The sequence below is a fragment of the Chiloscyllium plagiosum genome, unplaced genomic scaffold (assembly GCF_037043375.1).
Source record: "Chiloscyllium plagiosum isolate Xiang-an unplaced genomic scaffold, Cpla_swu_hap1 HiC_scaffold_5, whole genome shotgun sequence".
Lineage (NCBI taxonomy): Eukaryota > Metazoa > Chordata > Chondrichthyes > Orectolobiformes > Hemiscylliidae > Chiloscyllium > Chiloscyllium plagiosum.
This window is the reverse complement of record NW_028270143.1, coordinates 5,312,107-5,339,030: the sequence shown is the minus strand read 5'-3', so window position 1 is coordinate 5,339,030 and position 26,924 is coordinate 5,312,107. Positions and strand designations below refer to the sequence as shown.

The window sequence follows — 26,924 nt, the reverse complement described above, 5'->3', positions numbered from 1 at the left end:
GAAAGTGTTCCCAGCAGGTCTATCGAAGAACAGCATCATATGGTAGACAGTGGTTGCTGTTGTAGGACCATAAACCTGAGGCTGAGGAACATCACTGTATGGCAGGTCAGAGGTGAGTGAAAGCAGACGGTCAGTTGCAGGATGGGGGTCGTGGAGGAGAGAGGATGGGAGTTCGCAGCATGGGCAGGAGACGGAAAAGATTTACAGGATGTTTCTTACAATGGAAGGTTTGACTTATAAAACTAGGCTAGATAGATGGGACTCTTTTCACTGGAGGCTGGATAAGGTGAATAGCAAGGGTCTGTTCCCCAGGGCGGGGAGTTCAAAACTAGGGGATGTATTTTTAAAGTGAGAAGCGAAAATTTTAAAAAGGACATGAGGGGTAACTTTGTTACACAGATGGGAGTTCATATGTGGAATGAACTGCCAGAGGAAGTGGTGGATGCAGGTACAGTTACAACATGTGAAAGTCATTTGGATAGGTACAATGAATAAGAAAGGTTTGAAGGGATATGGGCCAAACGCAGGCAAGTGAGTCTGATTTAGTTTGGGAACATGGTCAACGTGGACTAGTTGGATCTAAGGGTTAGTTTCCATGCTGTATGACCCTATGACTCTAAACCTCTCTAGCTTGAGGTTGCTGGTGGCAGTGAGTGAGGTTCTAAAGTGAGTTGTAAAATACACCCTGTGTAGATGTGTGTTTTCAGTAAGCCAAGTTACCTGGCAGAAGCTTGTAAGTCGTAGGTGTCCCTAAGCTCCGGAGGCTGGTAGTTTGCTGCAGCTGATTTTCTCGGGTTAAGGGTGGAAGATAATGGTGTCCATGGAGCATTGTAGTGAAAAAGCTTGAGGCCTAGATAGACAAGTGGAGAACTGATGTTGCCACCAGGTCATTGCCCTGACTTTCCTGTTGGGATTTGATGACATCTGGTTTCTCAGGTAAGGAGGGGAGAATTGGAAACTGCATCAGGATGAGTTAGGCCATTAATGAGATGCAAATGCGCAGAAATAAAGTTGTTGGCACTCGTTTAATGAGATCCTGAATTCAATGTTTAAATCTTAAGGGGAAAATTGGAAATTCTTTTCTATACATCAAAATTCAGAACTTTAAAATTTTTGCTGTATTTTCTTACATCTTCCCTTGTTGCCCAGGTCTCTCAAGGGATTGGAAAATTCTGTCCAATTATTGAATAACTTAAATGACTTTGTATGACTATACAGAACAATTTATATGTTCAACTGGTGACTGCGGTCAGATTTTTCAATAATTTTTTTTTAAAAAGGAGAATATTTAGAGGATATTTGGATATTCTTGTTTGCATCTTTGCACTTAAAAGGAAAGGTTATTTATTGATACTTTGGATCCTGAAGTGGATACAATTATAGATTAGTTGATAGTTGGAAACAGTATGAACAGGTCATGGTGTGATTTTGAGGATGAGTCAGGAGGAAGAAATTAGCAGAAATGCTATTATCAATGTAGTAGTTATGGAGTCAGTTAGAAGCTATGGAGATAATGATAGAGATCACTCTGAATATTATTGACTATAGAGTATGCCATTGACTTAAGCTTATGATTGACTTTTTGGGTACGCGAAGCTACTGAATGGATATAAGCCAAAAGCAGTCTGATCATACCAAACCCAGCTACAACAGGAGATTTCTAGGACAGTATTTATTAGGTTCGATATTTAATGTTAGTGCAATCTGGGAATGAACTAATATCAGGTTTGAATAAAGAGGCTTTAATATTCAAACCTGTAGTTTGCCAAAAATATTACTCAGTGACAGTCACTACATTCCTAAAATGCAAATGCACGTTGTTGCTGTCAGAAGCATTGTACAGTCTTCACAGATTGGAAACACAGAGCTTTGCTGAGCACCATCGTTTCCTGAACTGCTTATTTCCTGCAGTAGTAGCAAAATGCTGTCTAGGACGAAACTTATTTCACACATGGACCAAGACCTTGAATAACCAACCAAGGTTCAGGAATTCTAGTAAATAGTTTACACTGTATTTCTTTAAGTTGGAGAAGAGAATCAAAATATCAAAATGTGGGCGGCACGGTGGCACAGTGGTTAGCACTGCTGCCTCACAGCGCCTGAGACCCGGGTTCAATTCCCGCCTCAGGCGACTGACTGTGTGGAGTTTGCACGTTCTCCCTATGTCTGCGTGGGTTTCCTCCGGGTGCTCCGGTTTCCTCCCACAGTCCAAAGATGTGCAGGTCAGGTGAATTGGCCATGCTAAATTGCCCATAGTGTTAGGTAAGGGGTAAATGTAGGGGCATGGGTGGGTTGCGCTTTGGCGGGTCGGTGTGGACTTGTTGGGCCGAAGGGCCTGTTTCCTCACTGTAATGTAATCTAATCAAAAACAAATACTTGTAAATGAACAAACTGATTTTAAAGCAGATCATGGGGCTTTCAGAATTGCATGAAATGTTGGTGCAGTTAAAGTTTTTTAATAGTAATCCCTCCTGTACCATGATATTTACTTCCCTAGACTTTCAAGACATATAATAATGTCACAACTATTATTCTAAATCTGTGTGTAATGCTTACATTTGTTAAGTACGGGTCTGGCTGATTTTCTTTCCTTCATACAATCTCCAACTCTTTCTATCGAGTTTCTAATCATATCGTCACATGGTGTTGTATTGTCTCTCAGTTAGCTTGCTAATCCCATGTCTTTGTGGTAACTTTCCAGGATAGTAATGAGAAACTTGAAATTCTCTTAGCATTCCACCATTCTCCAATAAGCAAATTGAGCCTTATTGCTGCCAGAATCACTCGTACCTGTTACCAGCAATAAATGTAAACCCTTATGTGTGGGAAGAGGACGCAGGTTTGTAATGAACAGAAATGTCTGTTTTATCAGCAGGCTTTCACTTAATTTGCTTCTCTGAGATTGACCAGAGGAGCTGATATAAGTACTCCTAATCCTACAATTCAGAGCCCAGCAAAGAAAGTGGTGTCCATAAACACATGTATGCATTTTACATTGGCTCATTATATACAAACAGGCACACAGAATGTAAAATTAAGACAGGATCACAGCATACTGGGGAGGCAATGGCTGAGTGATATTATTGCTAGACTATTAATTCAGAAACTCAGCTAACATTCTGGGGACTGGGTTCAAATCCCACTATAGCAGCTGGTGGAATTTGAATTTAATTTTAAAAATCAGGAATTAAGAATCTACTGTTGCTGATTGCTGGAGAAACCCATCTGGTTTGCGAATGTCCTTCAGGGAATGAAATGTCATCCTCACCTGGTCTGGTCTACATGTGACCCCAGACCTACAGTAATGTAGTTGACTCTCAATTTCCCTCTGCAATGTCCTGAATCCCAGTCCTGAAAAAGGATTATGTCCAAAATATTGACTCTCTTGCTCGTCAGATGCTGCCTGACCTGCTGCTCCTTTTCCAGCGCCACAACAAGGGTAGCAGATACATGGGAAAGCCACCACCCGTAAAGTCCCCTCCAAGCCACTAACATCCTGACTTGGAAATAAATTACTGTTCCTTCATTGCTGGATCAAAATCCTGGAATTCCCTCCCTAATGGGCATTTGAATCAACCCACAGCAGGTGCACTATTGCAATTCAAGAAGCCTGCACACCATCACCTTCTCAAGGAAACTAGGGAACAGGCAATAAATGCTGGCCAACCGAATTTTGAAAAATCATCAGCATGACCTCTTTGTTGGAGTTTACACATATGTTCCTTAAATTTCTAAACTTTGGCAATCAAGAGTTTCAAAACAGATCGTCAAATACAAAATGTGCAATTTACCATTTGAAAAAAATACCAAACTTCACATAATTTGTCTCTCTTCTCTCCTAACGGTCTACAGTTATTCTCAAAGGTACTGTGATCAGCAACAACAACACGGTTTGGTGGAAGCAGGTTTTACACAACAAACATGGGATCAGACAAAATAAGGTTCCAGGTCAAAACAAGCTTTCAAACTTGAAACATCAGGCAGAAAAAAACAGCAGCTCAGTGACATGTCTTTGTCAGAAAGAAAATGGGAGGGCAAGTAAACTCCAAGTACCCTTGCATTCTATTTCATAAGTGAATTCGCAGAAGCATTGTGAGATGTCAGGGAGAAGATCAGCTTACCGACCTGTTAACTGAGCAATAGTTGATGACATTAAAATACATACAAAGAAAGGTCAAGTGACAAAAAGAAAATACAGATTAAAATAGTATTAATTCAATTTATGGGAAAATATGCAAGAGTATTAATAGAAATTGCATTTGGAGTCTGGGGCTTTCCAAGTGAATATGTGCGAGGTGATCAGAATTGTTATTATAGAATTAATGGGACATCAATTGATGCCATCGGCACTTGCACAGATAAATGTGAAAATGAGAAAGATGTTGTCAGATTTACCTGTTCTTTTATGAGCTTTTTATTACACTGATACCTTACTGAGTGATTCAACACTGAAATACCTCCCCGTACATGGGAGAATGTACAATTGCAGTACTTACACACTAGACATCTTCTAAACATGCCAGAAAAGGTTAGGACTGATCTGTTATAGTGTGATGAAATTTAATCATTGAGAACTTTTAATTGTTCCAAACAACTTGCCACTGGGCACTAAAAATGTACTTTTGAAAGTGTGAGATCTCATTGCTTTGGATTTTAATTACTGGAGGTATTAAAAAGTTCTGTTTCTTTGATCTCTCTCTCTCTCTTACTCTTCTCTTGCTGTTCCTCTCTTAACTGCAATTTTTGGACCTAATTTTACACGGAGTTAAGTATTCAAACTTATAGCTCTAGTTTAGTCTCTGTTGACCAGATATCACATTGGGGCCAGGAATTGGAAGGTAGATTTGGCTCTGGGCTGTTCTTCTGGGCTCAGCCTCCAGTGCTGTATCCTAGGACTAACTATCTTTAACTGACCTTCCACCCATAATAAGGTCAGAAGTGGGGATATTCGCTGATGTTTGATCCTCAGCAGCATTTACAATTCGTTTGATACTGAAGCAAATGATGGCCAAATGTAGCAACATGTGGTCAACATCTAAAATAGAACAGAATCCCTACAGAGAAGAAACAGGCCCTTTGGCCCAACAAGTCCACACTGACCCTGTGAAGAGTAACCCACCCAGACCCATTCCCCTATTCTATATTTACACCTGACTAATACACCTAACCTACACATCCCTGAACACGGTTGACAATTTAGCACGGACAAATTCACCTGACCTGCACATCTTGGGATTGTGGGAGGAAACCCACACAGACATGGGGAGAATGTGCAAACACGACACACACACACATGTTCAAGGCTGGAATCAAACCCAGGCCCCTGGCACTGTGAGGCAACGGTGCTAACCACTGAGCTACTGTGCCACCCCAGGCTTGGTTGGGCTGACAAGCAGCAAGGTACAACAATTTGACTTTCTCCTGTTGGATACGGTCACTGCGCAGTACTTGTGTGGCACAAATATTAAAGAAGAATAACAATTTATTGTTTGGTGTACTTTTAGAAAAGAAAAGTGGAATGTTTTATAAGTCGCCATACCACAGCACCTAAATAAATGACAGAAGCCATAAATAATAATAAGAAAAAAGTAAAGGTTCATCACTGTTCAAGTAACGGCTCCTGAGTTTGCAGTACGTTGGAAAATCAGGCCAAACAGCCAAGCAGGGCCGGACCGAGACCGCCTCACCACACTGAGATAAGACTCGCACGCTGGGACTAGATCTTCACCCTGGCTTGTCGGAATACCTGGAGGCCGTCACAAAGAAGACCTCCAGGATGGATGGGATGAGACCACCACTCTGGGCCAAGACCACAATGCCAGGAGACAGCCACACCAGGCACCAAGCCATTCCGGGCTGTGGAAGTCACCTTATTGCTGGGCCTGGGCCAGGAGAAGGCGCCTTCTGTCAAAGTTGTTAAAAGGTCAGGTGCTATAATAAATAAATGTTAAGAAGAAAGCACAGAAAGAGAAAAAGTAAAACAGACGGAGTAGACGAGTTCCAGGCTCCTGGGGAGGAAACCGTACGTTGCTCTGCCACTTGTCAATGGAACACAACACAGGAAGACAATTAATGATCTCCTGCCCTCTGCAATAGTAAGTCCCACTAGCCTTTCAGTATTACCTCGCACTCAGAAGGCCGTCACTCAGTGTAAAACTCTGTCATGGTACAGCCATGTCACACAGACATGCCAACTTCACCGTCACATGCATGATGAGCATTGAAGGGCTCACACCGACCTTACGCTAATGATCTTCAGTATCTTCCTAGACACCCTTCTTTCTACTCCTTACCAAGGAGGGCCCACTCCCTGCTCATGAACAGCACGGGAACAAATTCCTAACACACTCAACCTTACCTTTCTCTCAACACAGAACAAGCACACACAAATGTCTACCCTTGGTGAGTTTGTGCATGTTTTGGAAAGATAATTACAAAAAGTGGAAAAAGTGGAAAAAGTGCCAGACCATTCACAAGTTATGGTAACTTACTCGAAATAGCCATCATTACCCTTTGTGCATGAGGCTGAGTCTAGGATAAAAAAAAGATCCACTACCTACTGCGACTGACAACATCCTCCATCAATATCTGCATCAGGAAATACAATAGATGTACCAGGAAAAACAATGTTTTTTGCCAAGTTGGAAAGCATCACTCAATAGATCTCACTTCATACATTTGTATTTAGGTACTTATCTGTCTTGCAAACTCCCAAGGAAATGGCTAATGAAACATTCAAGTGTTCTTTCAATCCTCCCAGTTCTAACAGAACAATTTACTAAGAAATATGTTTGACTTTAACCTTCTAGCCCTGAAAATTCAGTAGATGCACTCTCAGACAAATACAGCTTTTAAAACTCAGTAATCTTCAACTTATCCAGAATACTTATCCAACTGATGAAATATCTATTCTGGCAATTACTAGTGTTATGGGATTATGAGGAAGATAACAGCAAATATTCCTCATTGCTCATTTTGAATGTCAAGCAATGGATGTAAACTGTGCATGTGATTTAGCACACTAATAGTTCTTTAACATTGCAAAAAGGCAATGCATAGATGATGCCTGGAACGGAACAAATGCCAAATCACTGACAATGACATTTTCATTACCCAAGAATAAATGTCAAGAAAAAGTATCAGTTTTTAAGTTATAGAAATTATTAAAAGCTGGTGCCTACATGCTTCAACCATCTCGATAGCTATTTGGGCCAATTAGATATGTGTGATTTTCTTTCAGTTGATAAAATAGGATAAAAAAATCCTTACATCTCACACATACATATTCACAGATTGGACAGAGTAGTATAAAAATATTACTCATCCCACCACATACATTCTAAAGGAACAATTTTAGCCACCTACCTGGTGAAAATTATCAAAAGGTTGTTGAAAGCTAAGCAAAGTATTCGTCATGACAATAACGACAACTGGCCTTCATTTTTACTATGGGTTTGTTTAAAAGGCTAAAGTGCTCACCAGAATCAAGTGTAGAAAACCAGAAACATGCAAATAATCTTATTGTGCAACAAAGAACTGACTAACACACAAGGATATGCGTATGGAAATCCAGCAGAAAATGAGAAGACACTGGTTTCCTAGCACAACAAGGTGGGCAGCTTGTTCATCACGTGACAAGGCATGAGAGTTAAAATGACCATCTTGTCCATAGATACGTACATTATAAAGCCTTGCCACTTGCCCCAACTCGGCCAGTTCAATTCCAATGTGGAGTTAGAACAGAAACTCTATTTCAGGAAATCACAAGTAGGCATTGTACCCTCAGTTAACAATAAACCCCTAGAACTACACGAGACAATGCCACTCTCAGCAGGTAATTGTTGGTGAAGCGTTTCAACAGAAAGAAGTGCTGAATCTAAAAGTATGTCAAAGTGAGGGAGTGATCAGTACGTGGTGTTATTTTTTTCTCCTCTTATGCTGTGGCCGTATGAATGGGAATAATATAGATTAAACACATCCACAGGACGTTCTGAACATTAGGGCAGCAATGATCTTATTAAACGGTGCAACACATTCAAAGGCCGAATGGCCTATTCCTGCTCCTAACTCATCATGTGCATATGAAAATGAGTTGGAATTTTTTAGCCTTCTCTGGACAAATCAGGATCGAGAGGGACCCTATAAACCGGTCCATTGGTGTACACGTCGATTTCCCACTGTCATAGCTTTTAAACAAAACATGGAGTAGGTAAAGGATAGCCCTTCCACCAAGAAGATAATTGGCCCACTTAGGTGACAAATCAATGACCTATTCCCTCCTCCACCGGCACATTCCCAGAGGTGTCAGCTTTTGGTGAGCCCCTGACTTGTGGGAAGGCTGCCTGGTGGTGAGCTCAGCAGCCTTGGTCAATGAACTTCCATTCTTGCACTCAGAGAGGCCTCCCAGGTCCTACAGCTTCAGGAATCCACTCGACATCCTTACTTGGAGCAGACTCACAGTGACAGACTCCGAGTAGGTCTCTTCTTGGAAAACCAGGGCAGGCTAGCTCCTAGACCTTCAAGCAATGGCTTGTCAGCCATGACCTAGAATTGTTGGGCAAGGTCAATGGTCTGAAGGCCTACTCCTGTTCCATTGTCCCACAATGGGAGTATATTTTCAAAGATGACAAAATTTCGCTTGGATTATCCAATTTGTGTCACTGCCAATTTTATCCTCTATTATCATAGACTTAATCTAGAAGTGACGGGTCAAGCATAATCAGATAAGATAAACGCAATAAGTCTGATAATAATCTTTACAATTAAGAATAATATTGCTATTATCACAGTATATTGTACAAAATGAGTGGCTGAGCATGATTACAATGAAAATAAACTCTGATTAAAGTTAAGGGAACAATAAACCATTCAAGTTTCAGTCTTGCTGTTCAAATTATCTGACCCTCTTGATTTTTTTCACACATCCTCAATTCCCAATTAACTCCATCTTGCTGATTTATCAATAACACGTAATAAAACAAAAGTCATACCTGGTACACCTGGTGGCATTTTCAGGTATTTCCCATTAAAATGCTGAATTACTACTTCACATTTCTCAGTGGACTCCATTCTAGATACAAAGAAAAGGTTTGAGTGATACCTCTGTCAAGCAATCATTAATAATGTGGACACAAATACATGGCATTTTCTTCAGAATATAGTTTCGATTTCACAGCATACAAGTCACAAGTTGTTTTTATGGCTGAGACACATTTTACAGAGATTGCTTTAGTGGAGCAAAATGCCACCGAAAATATGAACAATTTAGGAGCATACTGTCCAACAGTTATTTTGTCAGCAGTCAACAGGGTAAGTATTTGTTCAACAAGCAACTCTTCTCCAGAGTAAAACAATTGCATTGTTGTGCCTAGTAACTGTCTGTTCCAAATCACTGACATGAAAAGTTTATACAGTGAATTAGTGTCCATTAGCAGAGTAAAAACAACAGAACATTAGTGCAATTATTGACCAATTACTAACAGTGTCTAATCACAGACGACCATATGCAGAGAAATTCCAGGGCAAGAATATGTATCAAGGATATTTCATGACAAATTAAACAGATTAATTAATTTATGTATATCCACCCCCCCCACCGTGAGACTAGATATTGACAAGGAAACTCATAGAACTATACTTGTTTTTGTTGCAGAATACAAGACTGAATTAAAGAGAAGGCTTAAGTATAGAAACAATAATATCTTACATAATTTAAAAAATACTATAGTGTCCCATAATTCACAATAGTGCTTTAAATCAAAATTCGCCACTAAGCCACAATGGATGTATTAGGAGATTTGATCAGAATCTCGTCAAAACTCGAGTTTTAAAGAGTGTCTCAAAGGAGGAAAGAAAAACCAAGGTTCAGGAACAGAATTCCAGGATGTAGAGACTGAAGTCATAGTTGCCATTGTACAGCTATGTTAATCAGGGATGTTCAAAAGGCCTGAGTTGAAGTAGCACAGAGAACTTGGGAAAGCTGTAAGACTGAAAAGGATTAGAGAATGAGTGAACACTGGCCGTGGAGGCATTTGAAAACAAGAATGGGACATTTAAAATCAAGCTTTTTTTTTAAAACCAAGGAATCATTGTGGTGAGCAGAGGAATGCTGGGTGACTGGCATTTGGTGCAAGTTAGGATATGGGTTGTAGAGTTTTAGATTAGCTCAAGTTTATGTAAATCAAATTTACAATATCACAAGCTGTTGTTTGTTAAGGGGAGACAATGGCTTCATGGTAGTATCGCACCACTGTTAATTCAGAGACTCAAGTAATGTTCTAGGGATTCAGGTTTGAATCCCTGCCCAGCAATGTCCTTTAGGAAAGGAAACGTCCATCCTTACCTGGTTGACTCTTAACTACTCTTTGGGAAATTAGGAATGGGCAATAAATGCTGATCTAGCCAGTGACACGCTCGGCCCATGAATGGATAACGAAAAAGGACGGTGAAATTGAAGAAGATTTTATTACTATTTAGCAAAATGGGCAATAATTCAGAAAACAACCACAACATGAGAAACCCTTGCAATACCACGCTAATTGAAACCTGAAAAAAATTGTTATTTCCTTCTGTATTTGTTGCAAAGGAACATGTTCTGTTTAACCTGAAGAACTTGACAAGATTGGTTTAGATTACATTTACAAATCACAACTCTTTATCCCCCCATAGTATTGAACATGTATAATAAAGAAGAAATTAATATCTGGACTAAACAAATCTGAATAAACGTCACTCAAAACCAGGATGGAATGATAAGTACAGATGATCAAATACTCTGTAAAATACAACTGCTGAAATCACAGATAAGTCATTTATGGAATGCAATATTGTGAACTGCTCGATGTCAAGCAGATAAATAGTCTGGACCTTCACTTGATTGTCGTTGGAAATTGTTGAGAAACTCTACTGGGCTTCATCTCCTTTTGCATTTTTAGAAGTTGACTCCCTCTCTCTGAAGATTAAGCAGTTTGGCTTGATATCATGGCAAATTACATACAGTCTATGGATAGAAAGGGGCTTGATAGCCCTAACTGCCTATGCACATCCTTCCATTCTGTACATTAGTTACTTAGTGTTGTTTTGCACCAAATTAAAAAGGAAAGAAGTGTTGCTGGTATTGTTTATAGCTTTGATATTGATATGTTCAATGTAAACGGTTTCATATCATCATTAATATCTACAAATTGTCCTTCAGAATTGAAAAACAACTTTGTTGGCTTGGAGTGTATGCAAAGGTTTGATTGTGTCACTGGATAACATCAGGGGAAGATTCACCAAAACCCACGAAAATCATTGTAAGTGGCCACTGAACAAGAAAATTACTAAAATTAATTAAAAATTCTAAGTTTAAGATCAGTAAGTTGTTACAATTGTAAGTTTAAAAGATTATGTTTTGGGAATGGAGCCTTATATCACAGACAGACAGTGGAAACTCAGTGTAGACAGCAGGGAGAAAAGCTTACTGATATTGAATTCCCACAGCTGGATGTGGGAGGGAAGTGAACATGAATCGAAGAGGCATTCAGCATCTTCTAAGAATTCCAGAAGATATATTCCGGCATGTTTGGGGGAAGCTTTACTGCCAGTGGAAGATTTAAGAAGTTTTCAAAAACTGAATAAGATGCTTGAAGACAGAGTTAGCACATGGTAAAATGTGGTTAGAGGACGCCATTGGAAGCTTGGAACAACTGTGGACCACTTGCTAAAGGAATTGCAGCTGTGTGGAGAATACAATTGGTGCTAAATATACAAGGAGAATGTTACTCTCTGAGGTTGGCTAGAAAAAGAAAATAGTGTTGAGTCAACAGGTACATTTAATTACTTACAGGTATTTAAACATGAAGGCCAAGTGTGATTATGGTATTCTCTGTCCATCAGGATCACGCTGTAATTAAAACTTCATCCATAGACGAAAGAACTACAAGTTAGGAGGTGTTGTTGGGTGTGATGAAATACATTGAGGCAGATAAGTTTCCAGGGCCTGATGGGATCTATTCCAAGCTACCAAAGGAGCGAAGGGAGGAGATCACTGGGCCTTTAATAGAGATCCTTGTATCGTCTTTAGCCACAGGCAAGGCCCCAGAAGACAGGAGAATAGCTAATGTTGTTCCTTTGTCTAAGAAGAGCAACAAGCACAGTCTAGGAAAGTATAGACTGATAAGCCTTACATCAATCATAAGTAAATTATTGGAGAAGATTTTGAGTGACAGGATTTATTTGCATTTGAAGAAGAATGGACTTACAGGGGTGTTCTTGTCTCATTTCCCTGGAGCGTCGGGGGTGACCTTTATAGAGGTTTACAAAATTATGAGGGGCATGGATAGGGTAAATAGGCAAAGTCTTTTCCCCGGGGTGGGAGAGTCCAGAACTAGAGGGCATAGGTTTAGGGTGAGAGGGGAAAGATATAAAAGAGACCTAAGGGGCTACTTTTTCAACACAGAGGGTGCTACGTATATGAAATGAGCTGCCAGAGGAAGTGGTGAAAGCTGGTACAATTGCAACATTTAAGAGGCATTTGGATGGGTATATGAATAGGAAGGGTTTGGCGGGATATGGGCCGGGTGCTGGCAGGTGGGACTAGGTTTGGTTGGGATACCTGGTCGGCATGGACGGGTTGGACCGAAGGGTCTGTTTCCATGCTGTACATCTCTATGACTCTATGACTAAGTGACAGAGATGATTGATGAGGATAAGGCAGTGGATGTTGTCGACATGGACTTTATGAAAGCATTTGATAAGGTCCTTTATTTTAAGCTAGTCTCGAAGATCAAATCACATGGGGAATCCATGGTGAGATGACAAATTAGATACAAACTTGGCTTGGCCATAGAAGACAGAGGTTAGTTGTGGAGGGATTTTTTATTTTTGACTGGAGGTCTGTGACCTGTGGTGTTCTGCAAGGAACAGTGCTTGGACCTCTGCTGTTTGTAATATACATAAATGATTTGGGTGAAAATATCAGTGGTCTGTTGGTAAATTTGCAGATGACACAAAAATTGGTGCAGTTGTGAGTAAGGAAGGATATCAGCTATATATAAAGATCAGCTGGAAAGTTGGGTGGAGAAATGGTAGATGGCGTTTAATCTGGTTAAATGTGAGGTGATGCATTTTGGGAGATCAAATGCAAAAGGAAAGTATACTGTAACTGGCAGAACCCTTAGGAGCATTGATATACAGAGGGACCTTGGAGTGCAAGCCCATAGGTGTTAAAGAAGGCCTAAAGCATGCCTGGCTTTATCAGTTGAGGTATTTGAGGATAAAAGTAGGCAAGTCGTGTTGCAAATGTACAAGACTTTGGACACACCATACCCGGAGTACTGTAGGCAGCTCTGGTCACCATTCTATAGGAAGGATGTGGAGACTTTGGAGAGGGTGCAGAAGAGGTTACCAGAATGTTGCCTGGATTGGAGCGCATTAACTAAAAGGAGGTTGGACTAGAACATGGTAGTCTAAAGGGAAACCTGATAGAAGTACCTAAAATTATGAGAGACATGGTTAGGGTGTATAGTTGGAGTCTCTATCCCAGGGTGGACATGTCAAATACTAAGGGGGCATAGGTTTAAATTGAGGGGGAAAAGATTAAAGGAGTTTTTTTTACACAGGGTAATAGATTCCAGGGGAAGCAATAGAAGCCGAAATGATAGCAAAGTTTAAGACAGGCATATTAACAGGCAAAGCAGAGAGAGTCTTGGAACAGGTACAGGCAGAAGGAATTATTTTGGGATAGCATCATGGTCAGCACAAGCATGGTGGGCTGAAGGGCCTGTTCCTGTGGTGTTCTGTTCTATGTTCCATGAAATTCTTTCAGCGAGTAACTGGAAGTTGACATTTCTTTCTAAACTTTATCAGACTCTATGGAGATCATAACAAAGTCTCATGTTAACGAATGTTACAGAACACAGGGTCAATCTCTGCAGGGTGCAATGCATGATCATCCCAATAACATCTGCAGAAGTGTAAAAGTAACTGCAGGAAAGGAATATAAATATTTTTCATGCTATTTTTCATGTGTTGGCAGATCTTCTATCAAACTTCTGATGGAAAATCAGGAGGATCTATATGAAAATTCAAATGTTACCTGATCATGTAATAGAAATAGAAATATGTTAATTGGAAATTACTAACATTTGTAAAGGGAACTTCTCTAATAACTGCAAGGCAATAAATTCTAATTTTATAAACTTTTGAATGTGCAGCTAAATCACCAATGATTTAACATTACACTGGAAGGATCAATGCCTTGTGGTACCTAATGATAATTAAGATTTCAGTCCTGAATAAAACGCAAATGTAATCAGCTGTGGGCCATGCATAGGGAAATGCATCAAAACATCTGTTTGAAATTCCACTGTTCCCTGTTTCAGGGATGTACTTAAAATGTGTTACTACATCATTAAAATAATTCTCAAAGGAATATTACAGTTGCAATATCTTAAATATTGTGGTTTGAATTCAGTAACCATGAATCCTGTGATACTCAGCAGCTAGCAGAAAATTAGGGCATATCTGATCTTTTGTTGATCTGATACCCTACAGACAAATGTGGTCAGTGCAAATTCAGTATCAGTACACATGCAGAGACATGTTGTCTCCTCACCAGCTCCATCACTGCACAAGCACTGAAATTTCATGCGCTTAACATTGTCATTTTGCCAAAGAATGGCAGGAGGGAGCGTTGAGTACAATATGCTGGATGACATCTGTTTCTCCCCGCTTTCCTCTCATCCCCTTCAGCACATCATTTCACATGGTAGTCCAGATAAAAGATGTCAATATCAGTACTATTCTACTTCCACTCAACCTACAATTGAAATTCATGAACTCCTAGCTGAGTAACTAAAAGGTTCAGGCACTTGGGTTCACCAGCACAATTATGCTTTTGTTTATTCATTTGTGAGATGGGATCTTGTTTGGCTGACCAGCATTTTTGGCTGTCCCTAGCTGCCCTTGAGAAGGTGGTGGTGACCTGTCTTCCTGAATCACTGCAGTCCATATGCTGTAGGTAGATCCACAATGCTATTAGGGAGGGAATTCCTGAATTTTGACCCAATGACAGTGAAGATATGGCAATATATTTCCAAGTGAGGAAGGTGAATGGGTTGGAGGGCAACTTGCAATGATAGTGCTGACTAGCATTGCTGCAACTGTCCTACCAGATGGAAGTAGTTGTGGGTTTGGAAGCTGCTGTCTAGGGATCTTTGGCAACTTTCTTTATCGAATTGCACCAATCATGGGCACATATTCACTTGGTTTTTTTCAGGGTTGGTAATTTCTTTTGAGTTAAATGCCAACCCACATAGGAGCGACATCATTACTGTTAAAAATTATTTGTTAGAGCAATGAGCCAAACAAAATGGAGTCTGAGAATTGATGATTTTAAATTGGTTTGTTGGCATCAATTCAAAAACATTGCACTGGAGAGGTTTGAAAAAAAAGTTTGATTCACTAAGGCAAAGCAATGTTTTGGATTAATTTCTCTTCTTCCAATTTTGCTTTGGAAAAATCAATCTTTCCAAATGTTTCTTAAACGTTGGTGTGTACTGCAGCCTATTTCCCTAGTTTGCAGTAATTCTTTTCCCAAGTGATAAGAACAAATGGATCAGCAGGCTATTCAACATGGACAGCATTGGACAACCCCAGTACTGTCTTCATGCAGAATGTAGTTTCCATGAAAAAATACTGAGAAGTGGCAAACTTGGAGAATTTAGGAAATCCATGGTTCTTAATTTCAAAGGTAGCGTATTAAATGAGTGAATGCTGCTTCCCATTGACTGGTACGGTTAGTATTATTATGTATGTAGCTGAATTCTAGCCTCCACTGATATTTTGAAGTAAATTGAATAATTTCTTGAACAGATTTTGAAATACCACATTGCAAAGCAGAGAGAAACGGGAGCTAAAGTTACAGGAGATGAAAACTTAGAAGTAATTGGCCCATCATGCAAATATGTATATTTCTCAGCTAATGACACAGATGTTTTGGAGGTAAAAAGTTAAAATAAAAAGTCCAAAGGAATATTTAGCTTCTTATCCAGTTGATTGTAAGAAGTATTCCTCAGCAAATCATCATGATGGATTTTCTGTATTCTGCTGAACTCTCCAATTTAACTTGGGTATTTGTTCAGTTATCTCTGTTCGCCACTTTTGATTCCTGGAAATCACATGGGCAATAGCACAAGTTATCTTTGTCAAGAAAGAAGTAATAAAAAAAGGAACTGGAAATTGGAAAGGTTAAAAAAATACACAAACATCTACATGACAACTGGCAAACCATTTAAAAAAAGAGAATGTTTGTGGTCTGTATTACCAAGAAATTGTTGAAAGAGTTGTATATTGAAATCAATGTTGGGCATACTTTCAAAAAGGGTTATTATATGTACACTCCTTGAACAAACTACCTCTGGAGAGTTGAACCATACACTGCCAATTGCAGTTATATGAAGAATACAGTCCTTTTCTACTAGAATTTCTCAATTAGTTCATCTGAAATTCCAGCAGATGCTATCAGCAATCTGGCACACGCTTGGCTTTAAGTCAAGTGAAAACTTAGCAGCCCTCATAAAGAACAGCAGCACAAAGAAAGGAATACTTGTTCACAGTTCTCCTTTCATGTGGTGCCCAGTTGCAACTACTGAACCCTTTGTGCATGTGAGGTACCTGAAACCTTATAGGACTCTGCCATTCCATAAATACAGGAATGCTGACATCCTTTCAACTGCTGCACACGGGGCGGGAAGAAAAAAGCCTTAATGCTCATTTTGCAACATTCAAAACACTGGAGAAACTCTTCACAGCAAATTCTTGATCTATCAGCATTTCCACTGAAGTTGGAGCCGGTTGATTGAGTATTGTTGACTGACTCATTGACCGATTAAAATAGAGAAATCAGCAGATTTCACTTCAGTTCTACAGAAGAATCAAGAATCAGTCTGAAGTCAATGAAATTACAGTATTGAATCAAAAAGCAATTTCAAAATTCTTTGACTAAGAACATAGCTTTCTCTTCTCCTCAAGACTCTCTTGTCAATGTGCCCTAAATGAATGGATAAAATTCTCTCCAATAGGTGAACTAGAATAAACATTAAAAATTGGTGTACAGAGCAACCTTTATTATCCAAACAACACCGGTGGGGAGGATTTTGTTTCGATAATCAAATGTTTGGATAATTGAATGCCGGATAACGCAGTCTAGCCAAGCATCGGGACCTTGCAATCTTGTCCAGATAATCCGAAGTTTGGATAATCGAATGCCGGACAATTGAAGTTCCTCTGTATTGTAAAAGTTGGTTATTTTATTTCATTTGATTTGATTTATTATTGTCACATATACCAAGGTGCAGTGAAAAGTGTTGTCTGACAGGCAAGTGCACGGGGTAACAGAATACAGGACACAATGCCGAGAAGGTGCCAAGGGAAATCAATGTTAACATTAAAAAGATCTATTCAAAAGTCTGATAACTCCTGGGAAAAAGCTGTTCTTGAATGTGTTCAAACATGTAAACAAGCTTTCTAATCTCTGCCCAGTGGTATAACTGGCGTGGAAGGGTCTTTGTTTATGTTGGTTGCTTTCCCAAGGCAGCGAGAAGGATGGATTGAGTCAATGGATGAGAGGCTGGTTTGCGTGATGAATTGGGCTGTGTTCATAAGTCTTTGTAGTTTCTTACCGTCTGGGATGAGCTGTTGCCATACCACTCTGCGATGCATCCAGATAGGATGCTTTCTACGGTTATTTGAAGCATAAGGGGACAATTCAAATTTTGACACAAGTGGCCATGATACCAGCAATGCTCCAGCCCAGCCCGGTGGTTGGGAAGCTTGCACCGTTCTCAGGTTTGGATCTCACTAGTGTCTTGCCAAACTGGAGACCTAGACTGTTGACCCATAGTAATGTGCACCAAGTAGGTGAGGCCTGTCTTACGGGAATAGGTTGCATGGAATTAGAGTGGTGAGGGGCGGTAGATGTAGAAGAAGGGCATGTTGTATGTGGTGGGCTCAGGAAAACTGAAATTGAGTTTGGTAATTTGCAACTTTTAATCAGTATCAGACTTTGCTTTAAGACTTTTCCACTATTTGAATATATATGGCACACTTTTCCAATCTTTTTTAAAATTTCAATTAATAATATACAATAGGTATAAAAGTCATTGAGAAACTTAAAGCAGCACTCTCAAATTCAATGAGAGCAAAAGACTGGTCATAGCACATTGGCCGCCCATTACATAAACTGGTCAGACCTCTCTTCCAATAGAGAGGAAAAGTGTCACGGGGTTCCAGGGGCCATCTCTTCTACCACACTCATTTTACATATCTGCCCAAATTAAAAGTTTTGCCCTTAATTATGTTTGAAATTCAAAAAGCAAATGTGTGAATCAAATTGGGACTCATTCTAGTTGCTCAATTGCATAACATTCAATTGACCAAGTCTCCCAGTGTAGGTCTGGCATAACAATCAATACAATTGGTAGTGGACTCAAGTTAGTGGACACATGCGTATCTGAACAAAGACTGCCTGCAAAATGACAGTGGTTTTCCCTTCAAACCGTGAAATATTCTGTTTTGGTCATGAAAGAGTCAGATATTTATCTCATGTCTCAAGGTGTGCACAGCTCTTGCATAAATAATATTTTCCTATTAATGTTTTGTGTCTACAATAGAAGAAGACGATACACATGCATCATTGAAATTGTGTGAATATGCCTGCAAAATTTTGATGGGGTCATAGAGATGTACAGCATGGAAACAGACCCTCTGATCCAACTTGTCCATGTTGACCAGATATCCCAACCCAATCTAGTCCCACCTGCCAGCACCCGGTGCATATCCCCCCAAACCCTTCCTATTCATATACCGATCCAGATGCCTTTTAAATGTTGCAATTGTACCAGCCTTCACCACTTCCTCTGGCAGCTCATTCCACACACATACCACCCTCTGTGTGAAAAAGTTTCCCTTTAGGTCTCTTTTATATCTTTCCCCTCTCACCGTAAACCTATGCCCTCTAGTTCTGGACTCGCCTACACAGGGAAGAGACTTTCTCTATTTACCCGATCCATGCTCCTCATGATTTTATAAACCTCTATCAAGGTCACCCCTCAGCCTCCGATGCTCTAGGGAAAACAGCCCTAGCATATTTAACCTCTCCCCATAGCTCAAATCCTCCAACCATGGCAACATCCTTGTAAATCTTTTTTGAACCCTTTCAAGTTTCACAACATCCTTCTGATAGGAAGGAGACCAGAATTGCACACAATATTCCAATAGTGGCCTAATTAATGTCCTGTACAGCCGCAACATGACCTCCCAACCCCTGTACTCAAGACTCTGACCAATAAAGGAAAGCATACAAAACGCCTTCTTCACTATCCTAGCTACCTGTGACTCCACTTTTAAGGAGCTATGAACCTGCACTCCAAGGTCTCTTTGTTCAGCAACACTCCCTAGGACCTTACCATTAAGTGTATAAGTCCTGCTAAGATTTGCTTTCCCAAAACACAGCACCTTGCATTTATCTAAAGTAAACTCCATCTGCCACTTCTCAGCCCACTGGCCCATCTGATCAAGATCCCATTGTAATGTGAGGTAACCTTCCTTTCTGTCCACTATACCTCCAAGTTTGGTGTCATCTGCAGACTTACTAACTATACCTCTTATGCTCGCATCCAAATCATTTATATAAATGATGAAAAGATCTTAAAGAGATGTGTATAAAGGCAATTTTGTCACCTTAACAGTACCTGTAGTGCAATAATGCTAGTGTTACACCAAATAGATGCTCTGTGAAGCAGGTGTTGGTTCTTCAGAAAATAAAATTCTTACAACAAACAGTATTGTTTTCTTGCTTTTACATAATAACAGCAAACTCCTTGCATCCTCTACCAGGTAAATATCTCTCCTTTCCTGCAGAGGGGGCCGATCACTCTTAAAGCTGAGGAGAGACATAGTTCCTGATTTGGATCATTATTCTGGGAGGACTGGCCATGGGCCTGTTTTAGGTTGTGTGACACAGATTCTGATGTGGCTGCCTAGCCTCACATTTTAATGGAAAAAAAGACGAACAACAACACAGAGAAAAAGCATAAAAATACTAAAACTTGGGGAACAAGCAATGCTGTTCAATTATGTATTTAATTCCTGGTTAAAAACAATAAATGCCATGAGTAAGAGGTTAATCACATTTACACTGCTCATGTGGTCAGAATACAAACATTTAGGTCTCATCAGAATGACACAAATTTGGCTGAGTATAGATTAGTTTGGGTTTGGCAGCACTTAGCCTTTTACAAGCACAGCACAGTGATAATTTCAAGCAACAACGTTCTGACTGTGTATCTATTCATCTCCGATGCCAATCTAAACGTGTTCCAACGTCATAGTTCTACAGATCTAAATAATTTAGCTCTACTTTGTGGGATGGAGGTAAGAGGAGGAAAATAGAGTGAGATCTGTGTGATGCTTCATGGTTTGATGCAACAAGGGGTAAAGGTAAGCCAGTTAATTAAAGCTGTGGGGATTCAGGGTAGCATCTGGGAATGAATTAACAACTGTCTGAAGCAAAGGAAACAATGAATACTTTTTTTGTCATGGTGGTAGTGGTGAGAGGAGGCTGAGTGTTGTGGCAGTACTAAGTGTGTTGTCCCAGAAATCAGTGCCACAAATGGAACTGTTTCTACATTTACGTAATTCAGAAACTGAAAGAAAAGTGCTCAAATTTGTAGACAATATCAATCTAGAAAGCAGAATGGAATTCTCTAAAGCCATTTAGAAACAATAGAATGAGCTGGGCATGAAAAATCATTAAATAGTAAAATGGAAGATGAACAATGATATTGACAATTAGAAAGTGCTGTACACATAAAGGAAACATAGATAACATAGATTATATAAACAATGCCAGAAAACCAAAATTGAATCCACAAAAGACAGAGGCTATTTTTAGATACATTGTTAACCATTTCTAATCCATGCAGAATGGTAATCAGCAAAGCTAACAGTACAGCATGTTTAACTAGATGGCCAAACCACATAATTCATATATAGTAAGGCTACAGGAAGGATGTTGTTAGGTAGTACAGAAAAGAAATTACAAGGATGTTGTTGGGAATGGAGGGTTTGAGTTACAAGGTGAGGCTGGATAAGATGAGACATTTTTCCCTGGAACGTCAGAAGCTGAGAGGTATCCTTATATAGGTTTATAAAATCCTGAGGGGCAGAGATAAGTTGAATAGTCAGGATCTTTTCCCAGGGTAGGGAAGTCCAAAACTGGAGGGCTTAGGTTTAAGGTGAGAGAGGAAAGATTTAAAAGGGACCTGAGGGGCAACTTTATTACATAGAAGGTAGTACATACATGGAATAAGCAGCCAGAGAAACTGGTTGAAGCAGGTACAATTCCAACATTTATAAGACATTTGGACAGGTATATGAATAGGAAAGGTTTAGAGTGATGTAGGCCAAATGCAGGCAAATGAGACTAGTTCAACTGAGGATAGATGAGTTGGATCAAAGGGTCTGCTTCCATGCTGTGTGAATATGACTCTACACCAGAGTAAGAAGTGATCAAACACTACAGTGACCCAGTCATATCGTATCTTCAATTCTGCGTCTAGTTCTGTTGACCAATACAATAGAAATATTCAACCTGTCCTGATAACTTAACATTATTCTAGTGAATTTGCATTGCACCCAACCCAAGGCCAATTTATATTTGCTCAGACCTGGTATTCAGTACTGAATCTAATACTCCAGGTGCAACTGCCTTACATAATAAAACAATATTTTTAAAAACTTCACACAGATGTAATCATAATTGGATTACACGTCCAAGACAAGTTAGTGAGGCAAAATCCCTGAAATAATTTAACAAACACCAAAACAGTATAACAGATGGTATTAGGTTCTGTCTGAATTAATGACACCTTGATACAAATGGCCTTCTTTATCCATAATCATCTTGTGCACTGAATTGTCAATCCTGTGATGTTAATGTGGTGATTTTGATGTGGTTATTTTCATTGTCTTGTTCTTTTCTGATAGACATGCACTCAAGTGCAACAGTCTTAATCTGGAGACATGTATTTCTGCGCCAATGAAGTTTTTTTTTAGATTAGATTACTTACAGTGTGGAAACAGGCCCTTCAACCCAACAAGTCCACACCGACCCGTCGAAGCGTAACCCACCCAGGCCCATTCCCCTACATTCATCCCTTCACCTAACACTACGGGCAATTTAGCATGGCCAATTCACCTAACCTGCACATTTTTGGATTGTGGGAGGAAACCGGAGCACCCGGAGAAAACCGACGCAGACACGGGGACAATGTGCAAACTCCACACAGAGAGTCGCCTGAGGTGGGAATTGAACCCGGGTTTCTGGCGCAGTGAGGCAGCAGTGCTAACCACTGTGCCACCCTGCCACCCATTGATCTGTGGCTGACCTGCCTTAAGCTGAATCAACAAGAATCATACAACTATATGTCCATTTGGTTGAGGCACATTTTTTTTAGAAATGAAACAGATGCACAGACAGAATTTGGCTTTACTGATAGTTCACTACGTAACTTTAAAAGTAAACGGCAGTTTATTGAATTGAATTGAATTGAATTTATTGTCACATGTACCGAGTGAAAAGCTTTGTTGTGTGAGCAATACAGGCAGATCACAGAGTTAAGTAACACAGATAGTAGAAGTGAAAGAATTTTCATTTAACATTGTGCATACACAAAATATACCCTTAAACACAACCTACTCTGTGTGTGCGTGTGTTTTAGTATCACACAATGCAACAGTAGTGGTTCTACTGAGATGACTGTTGAATTGTCAGAGAAATTTATTCCTGCTGTGTTTTGTATGGAACAGGTCCATCATTGTCAATCTGATTTTATTGCTTTGCTGATATTTTGGGGTAATTGGGGGTCTCTGTTCATCCATGGATGTGGCCAGTTTCAAAATATACATGTTGATAAGATCCTGTTCCCGCTGGTGCAGAGAAAGAGGAACATATGACATGCCCAATGACAAACTGACACAAGCAGGTCAGCCATCCAGATTTTATTTACACCAGGCGCTTTAGTTAAAATTATACCGCATTTGTCTTTTTATGGCTTTATTGGAGGATTGGACCCGGTCTCTCACCTGGCAAATCCCACCCCTCGGCTTACTCCATTTGCATCTCTTAATATCCTTGTGGAGATGACATGGCCGAAAGGTTTCAGCATATTCTCTAGTTCCTGCTCATCCATGGATATCGGCAGATTTGAGATGTACAGGTTGGTTGGGTCCTGTTCTTGCTGCTGCAGAGAAAGAAGAAAAGTATGACATAAATATTTTCAGTTCAATGCAGACTATCTACGATTTCCAGATAGACAGAAATAAGACCACCAGAAACCAAAGCCAGATATTAAAATGAAAATGTGATTTCAAACCAATCAAAAACAATCATGAGTAAATTTGCAATCTCAATAAAATGCAATGGTGCACACTACCCACATTTCATTACCATCTTTAAAACTTGGCTCAAAGCATGTTAGCAGTGCTTGTTTTGAACCAAAATGTATGCATTAATAGTGTTATGATGATTTGTTATCTGAAATATTAATTTGCAATACCATTGGCTTGATTTTATATTAAAAGAACACTTTCCAAAAAAATCATTTTGATTTCGAACACAGAGAGAGATTGTGCCTGTATTCTCTCTCTCTTTCAGTGAAACTTCTCTCATCAAAGTGTGAGTTTAAAACCTCTGGAAGTTCTCATCGCTACAAGAAGTCAGCTGAATTGTCACCATCCTCTCCAGAAAGAGAATTCAACCAGCTATAACTGATCCAGGAAGAAACCTCATACCAATGTGACTTCAGCTGCAAACCAGTATATTAAACAAACTGGGAAAAAAAGTTTTTTTTTAAAATTAACTGTTACTCAGCCGAAAGTACTTTTCAAATGAGACTTTGCAGAGTTTTATATTTAACCCTAAACCAGATTGGTGGTGAATGAATAGTGAGTTATTTTTAAGAAGGGTAATTAAACATTATTGGACATTTTAAACCATTTGTTAATAATTGTTTGATTAAGTTCTTTTTTGCAATGAGTTAGTTCTTTATTTGTTACTCATAGAACCTAGATGACTTGTTTCTGATCATGAAATATATACACTCTAATATATAGTTGGTGATATCATTTCATTCTTGAATGCAAACTTTGTTGTTGTCATAGAAACACAGACATGCGTATACATAGACACATACACATACATACATACACATACACAGACACGGGCATACACACAAAGATATAAACATACACACATATGTACACACAAAAATACAAATCACTTGTTCGAATGTGGGAAGTGGAGTAAGCCATTATGCCCCTGGAACTTTTCCTGCAATTCAATGAGATTGCAGCAGATCTGTGACTGTGACCTATTGATTTACAAAAACCTATCAATTTCAGCTTTGAAATGAACAATTCGTCCAGCATCAACTATCATTTGTGGAAGGGAATTCCAATCATCCACCAACCTTTGCAGCTACAGCTCCCTCAATTAAATAGGAAAGGTTGGCTCTAATTTTTAAACTATGGCCCCAGCCCTGGATTCCTGAACAAGGTAAGAAAACAATAACATTTCTTGGATTCAAATTATCCAGAAGACTTCTCAGAATTTCTTGCTTTATTGGCAACAGCAAAGCAATCAACAGGACTGCATCATTACACAACAGAACGACTTAACAACTACAGTTCAAAATAGCGAAGAAGTTGCCTTGTAAATTCTACACATTATAACCATCACAATATCAAGAAGAGACAATTATGTGTTTGTAAAATGTTTCAGGTTTCAATTTTTGCCTTAATTACCATAGAACAGTTGAAATAGGAAGGCAGCAAAAGTGTTTTGTGAGGGCCTTTTGAGAAAGTACTTAAATTGCAAAATAAATTACAGCATTTGGAAAGACCACATTCCTAAGCTTATTAAACCCCAGTAATTGGTAACAGTTGCTGTGCATTAAAATGCAAAGTCTCATTAAGCAGCTTTTGAAAGCACTAAAAGTCTTTTAACATTCTCTAAGACACTCAAAATTGTAAAACACTTCAATGGTAAAACAGAAAACTCTCAAAATTAGGATTCAAAGCATGGTCTTAGAGATTCAAAATGGCATCCAGAGTGCACCTACCCATTACTGGTGTGATCCGGGTTGGGAACACCACCTTGGTATGTGCATCAGTGGTGCGCACTGACCACCCCCTGGAGTTTGCAGATCATGACATCAGTAATCATGTAAATTCAGATCAGTGCTGCCATTCTGGTGCTCAAGGTTCCTGCTAGCACCTTCTCTTAACCTTGCACAGCTGGCTAACACCTGCTTAGGAGCAGCATGAAATTTTGCAAATGCTATTTGAAAAGATCATCAACTAATGGAAGGTTAGCTAATGATTGATAACTACTGCAATTTTACAGGCGTTCTGTGGTTTCTCACACCATCTCCATCCAACACTCACCCCACCTCACACTGTTCCTGGGGTGTAGTGTCGCACACACTGTAAGGCTTTGTCCTGACACCAAAGATTGCTCTTTGCTATGCTGCAGTAGTCATCATCCCCCTGGGAAAATGACACATTTCTGTCAATAAACAGACATGACAGGAGTGGAAAGGGCAAGTTTCCTGAAGAGGGATGAGGTGGAAGGTAGGAAAGGCTCTCTACAGGGGGCTATTACCAGCAGCTGTGTTGAGGAAGTAATACTTGGACCTCAACCTCTGGTAGGAACACAATATCTTCACTTCAGTAAGGACGTGCTCACTGGAATATACCACCTCCGTCAGCTGCAACTGTAGCCTCAGAGCAGAAAGTAGACAACTCTGTCACTGGCTGAGATGGTGATTGTGACCATGAACATCACATAAGCTTCCTTCATGGCTGGAGCAGAACATACTTGGAACCTTTCCCAGTTTCCTAACCACCGCCTGATAAAGGTGGACCCTGAGAATCCGTATTCCATAAGTAGGGAATACATTTCATTCTCTCCTCTGGAGAGAAGCAGGTGCACTGAGCATTTAGCTTTGAAAGGTTTGCAGACTGCTCGAGGCTGCAGCCATACCTTACTGGCTGCACATAAACTGCTTTTCAGGAGTCGCACATCAGCTGTGAGATTTTACACAACATTCCTTCCCCACTGTACAGTCATACAGCACGGAAACAAACTCTTTGGTCCAACCAGGCGAAAGTGAGCACTGCAGATGCTGGAGGTTACAGTCAAGATTAGAGTGGCGCTGGAAAAGCACAGCAGGTCAGGCAGCATCCAAGTTTCGGGCAGGAGTCTTTCACCTGGAAGGGCCTTCCTGATGAAGGGCTCCTGCCCGAAACGTCAATTTTCTTGCTCCTCGGATGCTGCCTGACCTGCTGTGCTTTTCCAGCATCACTCTACTCTTTGGTCCAACCAGTCTAGGCAGATCATAATCCCAAATTAAACTAGTCCCACCTGCCCTTGATGGTCCACATCCCTCCAAACCTTTCCTATTCATGCTACTTATCCAAATCTCTTTTAAATGCTGTAACTGTATACACATCCACCACTTTCTCTGGAAGTTCATTCCACACATGACCAACTCTCTGTGTAAAAAGGTTGCCCCTCATGTCTTTTCTAAATCTTCCTCCTGTCATCTTAAAAAGTATGCCCCCAGTCTTGAAATCCCCCAGTCTTGAAATCCCCCAGTCTTGAAATCCCCCACCCTCAGCAAAAGACACCTGCCATTCACCTTCTCCATACCCATCATGATTTTATAAACCTCTATAAGGTCACCCCTCAAGCTCCAATGAAAACAGCCCCAGCCTAACTAGCCTTCCCCTATAACTCAAACTCTCCATTCCCAGCAACTCTCTGTGTGGAGTTTGCACGTTCTCCCCGTGTCTGCGTGGGTTTCCTCCGGGTGCTCCGG

At 40.0% G+C, this 26,924-nt stretch overlaps 1 protein-coding gene across 7 annotated transcripts in view; it reads right to left on the bottom strand.

Annotated features, from left to right (window-relative positions):
* rbms3 (RNA binding motif, single stranded interacting protein) overlaps nucleotides 1-26,924 on the bottom strand; it is a 1,382,426-nt gene that overhangs the window by 165,616 nt on the left and 1,189,886 nt on the right. For 6 of the 7 annotated variants that reach the window (XM_087986936.1, XM_087986930.1, XM_087986931.1 and 3 more), the window contains 2 exons: nucleotides 23,128-23,285; nucleotides 8,991-9,070 (listed from right to left, as the gene is read on the bottom strand). In XM_087986936.1, coding sequence (XP_087843062.1) covers nucleotides 8,991-9,070; nucleotides 23,128-23,285 — 238 coding nt within the window. The remainder of the gene's footprint in view (nucleotides 1-8,990; nucleotides 9,071-23,127; nucleotides 23,286-26,924) is intronic. The other variant, XM_087986932.1, reaches the window with a different exon arrangement.